This window comes from Salvelinus fontinalis, chromosome 6, assembly GCF_029448725.1.
Source record: "Salvelinus fontinalis isolate EN_2023a chromosome 6, ASM2944872v1, whole genome shotgun sequence".
NCBI classification, from domain to species: Eukaryota; Metazoa; Chordata; class Actinopteri; order Salmoniformes; family Salmonidae; genus Salvelinus; species Salvelinus fontinalis.
The window spans coordinates 17,905,686-17,912,467 of record NC_074670.1 but is presented as its reverse complement, the minus strand read 5'-3'; the positions used below and the strand labels follow the sequence as shown (position 1 = coordinate 17,912,467).

At 43.0% G+C, this 6,782-nt stretch overlaps 1 protein-coding gene across 6 annotated transcripts in view; it reads right to left on the bottom strand.

Moving 5' to 3' along the window:
• LOC129857237 (POU domain, class 2, transcription factor 2-like) overlaps positions 1–2,282 on the bottom strand; it is a 75,879-nt gene extending 73,597 nt beyond the window's left edge. For 2 of the 6 annotated variants that reach the window (XM_055925279.1, XM_055925280.1), the window contains exon 1: positions 958–2,281. In XM_055925279.1, the coding sequence (XP_055781254.1) occupies positions 958–1,057 (100 nt within the window). In that variant the 5' untranslated portion in view covers positions 1,058–2,281. Of the gene's footprint in view, positions 1–957 lie in introns of all 6 variants that reach the window. The other 4 variants (XM_055925284.1, XM_055925285.1, XM_055925281.1 and 1 more) reach the window with 3 other exon arrangements.
• Between the last annotated feature and the right edge of the window lie 4,500 nt (positions 2,283–6,782).

Sequence of the window (6,782 nt, the reverse complement as noted above, 5' to 3'; positions counted from 1 at the left end):
GACACACGGAAGCCGGGCTGGCTGCTCCCACCATGTGTCCTTTTATTCCGCTTCAGCGCAGATGAAACGCAGACGGCGCCACAGCCGCCCTCCCCAGTCCAGCCTCAATGGTCCCGCCTTCCCCTGCCGGGTTTAGCGACCAGCCACACTGCCACCACACGCAGACAAGCATCTGGACAGACAAACGTGGTCCTGAGAAATCAATGCCTGTCATGTTTAGGCTACTGAAATAAAGGCGTTATCCACACACACATAACCATTGTCTCGAATTGAGACAGAAGAGGCCTATTCGACGAATGCCAGTCCAATGTCTGAATCACAACACAGATATACACACAATGTCGAAAATTAGTGAAATAAAACGAAATGAAGACAGTATGCTCCCGTCTCCTCGTTCACCGTCCTTCTCCTTTCACTGTATATTTGCCTCTTTCTCCCCTCTCCCTGCTTCCACCGGCCCAGGAATCGATCTCCGCAGGATCAATAAGTTGGCATGAATATTCCCTGCCTGCAGAGAGGGTAGTTCGGGAGAGACGGAGGCTGAGGCACAGGCGTACGGAGCGGAGGAGAGGGGAAGGATGGAGAGAAGGGACAGAAAACACACGGGGAAGAGGGATACATCACCAGGAGAAAAGGAACGTAAATAAACACAAGATGGACCCGTCGCGCATTACGCGCACGTGCTCTTTCAAGGGAATGGAGAAAAGGACGTTTACGCGCAATTATTTGCAGTCTAACTATGGACTTTTGTGTCGGTTTATTTACACAATTAAAACAAGAGAGAAGAGGAGTCTATTCCAGCCTTCAACACAGAAGTGTGTGTGTGCCCAGAGCACATTCCAGTTCCCGAGTGGATAATCGGCACCGAAAAGTGCGCTACATGGGAGTCGTTAAGGTGGGGTGCGTATGCATGACTGAGCCTCACCGAAATGGCAAGAATAACGGAAAATGTCTTACCGGAGTCGGAACGTAGAGCCAACGGGGACTTGAGACGCCAGGCGTTGAGGTCAGGGGCAGTTCTCTGAAACATGAACGGCACCGGCAAGGGAACAAACATGATCTTCCTCCGTCTTCTGGTTTTGTTTCATATAATTTTTCAGTAATATTGTGACAAGATGTTTCCTCTTCTGTGTATCTTCGTCTGTTTGAAATATATTTGGTATGGAAAACGTAGAACATTCGTTGTTTAGCTTACCAGTTGATGGCGCGTACACATGCAGGCTATGGTGGATAGCTCTATTTACGTTTTTGGATGTCTGTTTCTCTTCGGCAGGATTTGGGGTGTAAATGTGTATCGAACATATGGTGCTCCCTTGAGTGTGCAGCAATCAGGCTATGGAAACAGCCCAGACCCAACACACAGACGGATAGAACCACAACTGAACTCCCACTACTATATCAGAAAAAAAACTATCAGGACTAATATAGTAATAATACTTTTATTATAAGCCTGATTTTTGCTCCTGTCTCTCTCGTATGCCGTGGCAAACTGTAAGTAACCATACAATAGTCTAATCGTTCTATTTCTCATGTATGCGTTTATATTAGCACAGTCTCAATGTTAGCCCACTGTTTTCCTATCGACAGGCCTGAGAACAGACACCGTAACAGTCGCTAGTTTCTTAGCGTCACTCACCGGGGTTAGCTTTGGTTTGCGCTGGTAAATAAAATGGATAATATTACAATAATAACAGACGAAACCCGAGTCACGCTGAAGTGCGTAAAGGCCAACAATTGTTGTGATATATTTGGATTTGTTATTTTTGGTTAATCTACTTTATTTGGTTAATAGCTGATCGCACTCTCTCACTGTCCCTCACATGTAGACTAAATACACACAAATTCACCAATAAGCAGGCTACAAAGCAGCGAATCCTGTTTAAAATGCATGTAAAATAGCCGCATTAAGCTAATCAACTGAAATAAATAAACATTTGGAAAGGCTACACAACGTGCCCGCTTGGCCTACGCTCCTCCTCCCTCACTCCCTGTCACAAGGCAGTAATTAAAACGCAATCAATCGATAAAGAAATAAATAAAGCCAAATAAATAAAGAACGGAAACAACATAAAAAGAAAGCTGAATATCCGTTACGTTTCTGGTTCTTGTCGGAGCACTTGCCTATCTTTCCGTCCATCCGCCTGTGTGTCTCTGTCTGCCTGTTTGTCCCAGATATTTGGGAACCCCAATAGCTCACTCGACCCGGCCCCTCCAGTATTCTAGCGATCTGCCACTACGCTGGCTGCAACATTGAAGCGAGAGAGCACCCGCTACTCACACATTACCACCACCTTACCCCCCCCCCCCCACCCCCTCCTCCCTCATGCTCTCGCTCTGCTCCCTCGCTCCATCCTTCCTCCCAACCGCCTCTCCCTCGTTTTCACCACCGCTGCTAAAGGTATCCTGTATTGATTTCTGTCTTTTTCCCTCTTAATAAGACCATGCTATAATGATGCGAATGGTGATCATTACATTACTGCTTGTCTGGGAGACTGAGATCACAGATAACTGGAGAAGACAACCAATAGGCACATACAGTATGTTATTATACTGAACAACAATATAAACGCAACATGCAACAATTTCAAAGATTTTACTGAGTTGCAGTTCACATGAGGAAATCAGTCCATTTAAATGAATTAATTCGGCCCTAATCTATGGATATCACATGACTGATACCTTTAAAAAAAAATGGGCCTCAGGATCTCCTCACGGTATTTCTGTGAATTCAAATTGCCATCGATAAAATATAATTGTGTTCGTTGTCAGTAGTTTATGCCTGCCCATACCATAACCCTGGCGGACTCTGTTCACAACGTTGACATCAGCAAACCGCTTGCCTAAACACATGGCCTGCGATTGTGAGACCGGTAGAACATTCAATTATCTCTGTAGTCAGCATGCTAATTGCACGCTCGCTCAAAACTTGGGAAATCTGTGGCATTGTGTTGTGTGACAAAACTGTGCATTTTAGAGTGGGCTTTTATTGTCCCCAGCACAAGGTGCACCTGTGTAATGATCATGCTGTTTAATCAGCTTCTTGATATGCCACACCTGTCAGGTAGACGGATTATCTTGGCAAAGGAGAAATGCTCATTTACAGGGATGTAAACGAATTTGTGCACAACATTTGAGAGAAATAAGCTTTTTGTGCCTATGGAACATTTGTGGGATCTTTTATTTCAGCTCATGGAACATGGGACAAACACTTTACATGTTGCGTTTATATTTGTATTTCGTTTATAATACGACAAAAGTTGATAGCCTACAATTTTTCCCCATCACTGCAATTGTTAACTATTGAAATGCATTTTGTTCAGAAAGATAAAACATATGATAAATATTTATATTTTAATCAATTGATGTTTGAATATGTTTTATCTCTATCATGAAATTGCGTGAGGGAATTTTGCATTAAGTCATCTTTCAGCCTTAAACATTCAGACAGTTGAACACTTGTTAGGAACCACCTTCGTTGTCTAACGCACTATAAATGCTTTCTAAATGCTTTCTTGGTGATTTCTGACACCCATATACAATGTTCTACAATCATTATGACAGTCCATGTTAATCTAGTCTATACGTTCAGGCAAAGGCATTGTGAGACCAGCTATAAGCATTTATAACAAAGCATGTCTGTTTAAATTCCTCCCTGCATCCATGACCATTACGCACAGGTCCTTCTTAAAATGCTTCCATTCGGCTAATACAATTTATTCAACTTCAAAATTACTGACGTGTCATGATCTAATTTAATCAACATCATTCATGTAACTCAGAATATGCGACTATTCTAAGTGGAGAAACGTCATCTGCTACAGGTAAGGCATGTATTTGACCATGAGCAAAATCCCACTCCGGTAAGGCCGGCTGCAGGCCACATCTTGGAGTATTGCAGTGCACGGAGCGCGCGCCCTCTTTCTCTACTTCATCGCCTCATCTCCCTCGTGCCAAACCGATATATAACACGCTGTCAATTACCACGCTATACACTAGATTATTGTCGATATAGATTTTTAAATAGAAAGATCTATACAAACATCTAAGTCAATACAGGCAAATCAATAGCATTGAGTAAGACCTCCGCCCCGCACACACGTCACAGTCTATAGGCCTCTTGCTACCAGTTAAATATGAAATGTTAAACGTTATGACTGATTCATAAAAAACACATAGTCCTATCGATATAGTCATACAATATATTTATTATTCATATTACTACAATTTTTATTTGTATTATTATGATGATGATTATTATCATTATTATTCCTTCGCCGTTTTGGTTTCCCTGCAGGCCAGGGATATGTGCTAGTTCCTAATTATGAGAAATGCGTCCTATTTCCAGCCTTCATCTCTATCTCTGAATACACCACAATACAACACGGTTTATTGTCCCTCTCCCTCCGCTCCACGTATGACAGATGACATCCGCAAGTCCAACGAGAGGAAGGAGGGATGTGGTTGAGGAGAGGATGGAGGGAAGGGGAGAGAAGCGACTAGTTGTCCTTCACGCACCCCCTTTTCGAACAGAGGTAGCCGCGCGCGCCCCGATCCTTCCTCCTCCCCATACTCCTTCCAGACAAAAGCAATTATTTCTTGTAGAATGTAGTGTGGTTGTGCGCGTTTGTGGGAGAGGGGGATAGAGGTAGGGTGTGTGAGATTGAAGGAGGGGAAAATAAGATGGTGTTGGAGGGGATGGGAGGATGAGGGGGGCTCTAACACCTCCAGCATCCCCCCATCCTCCTCGCACACCTCCATCCAACTCTTCTCTTTCCTTTATCTGGAAATGTCATCGGATGTCATATGTCATATGTGGAGCTGACAGCCAACCAAATAAACTCTGTGTCCTACCCAAAGCTGTACCCCAAATACCCACTCCCATATGCACCTTACTAAAACTTTTGCAAGACAAATTATACAAACGCAAGTAGCCAGCCAGCTAGCAAGACAGACAGACACTAATTTCCTACTGCACTTCATCTAAGAACTATACTGTGTATTGTTCTTGCCATGGCAAACAGTAGTTGAACCTCAGGGCTATACCCAACCATACTATACACCTGGTCCAGGGCTATACCCAACCATACTATACACCTGGTCCAGGGCTATACCCAACCATACTATACACCTGGTCCAGGGCTATACCCAACCATACTATACACCTGGTCCAGGGCTATACCCAACCATACTATACACCTGGTCCAGGGCTATACCCAACCATACTATACACCTGGTCCAGGGCTATACCCAACCATACTATACACCTGGTCCAGGGCTATACCCAACCATACTATACACCTGGTCCAGGGCTATACCCAACCATACTATACACCTGGTCCAGGGCTATACCCAACCATACTATACACCTGGTCCAAATACAAAACTCCTCTCTCTGTAAGTCTTTGTGCCTCCCCTCTCTCTCTATGTGATAATGCCCAGGCAGGGAGCCTGCAGGGAGGCTGCTCCAGACTTCCCCTCCCCAGTGGCCTCCATGGACCCCTGGAGCCCAGAGAGAAAACCCCTGGGGGGGCTCACCATCCAATAACCCCTGCTGCTCTGGACCATTCTCACCAGGGGCCCAGACGGCCTGGGACAGATTTTCCACTGATGGGACTGGTACTTCGTCAAACAGAGGAAATAGAGAGGCTCTTCTCATCCCCTTTTTTAATGAAGAAGGAAAGGGGGACACCTAGTTAGTTGTACAACTGAATGCATTCAACTGAAATGTGTCTTCCGCATTTAACCCAACCCCTCTGAATCAGAGAGGTGTAGGGGGCTGCCTTAATCGTCATCCACGTCATCGGCATAACAACAGATGTTTACCTTGTCAGCTCGGGGATTCGATCCAGCAACCTTTCGGTTACAGGCCCAATGCTCCTACCCACCAGGCTACCTCTGAGATAGAGATGGAATGGAGTCATTGTCACTGTTATTATTCTGTACTGTTATGTTATTGCATGGTACTGTATGGTAATGGCTATATGGATGCTTGATAATCAATAAAATTGTTTTAATTTACGTTTGTTTGATCATTAATAAGAAAGCATTACACTCATAGCCTGAAGAAAATTACATCAAATTGGCATATTTTCTCCTAACGTGATATGTTGCATATTTTGAGGTATAGTTCATTTTAGATGATTGTACAATCTATATAAAACAATAGTATTAGCACACTTCCTTATGGTTATTCCAAACCTGTCTGTACATTTATTGAGCGTATTCCTGTTACACGTTTCACCATCTGAAGCCAATTTCAATATTGGGGATTACCAGATTATTGGCCCCATTGTGGTAAAAATGGGATCTCAGATATTTTTTTATTTCATTACAATTGTATGACAATGTTATTACAAATACATAGATTTGATTGCTTAATTTGTGCAAAAATCTTACATGTTCTCTCCATTTAAATAGGCAGTAAAGGATAGAAATAAAATGCCCAGGCTGATTACAAGGTCGTTGTTTTTGAATAGATGTTGCACACCTTATTGTGTGTGATAACATGTTCTGATTAACGGTTAGTTCATCTGCCATTTTCTCTGTAGAACGATATATTGCTATTTATAATCTGGATTTTGATTTCCCAAAAATAAATGAGATATTTTTAAACAATAAATCAAAGCTTCATCTATGCATTCAGGAAAAACAAATAACATCCAACAAAATTGACAACAAATTCTATCAATCACCAATGACATTCATAGAATGCAGAATGTTCCTAAATATTTCAAAATGGTATATCCTTCTTGAAATATTCCAACAGGAAGCTGGGTGGTTAG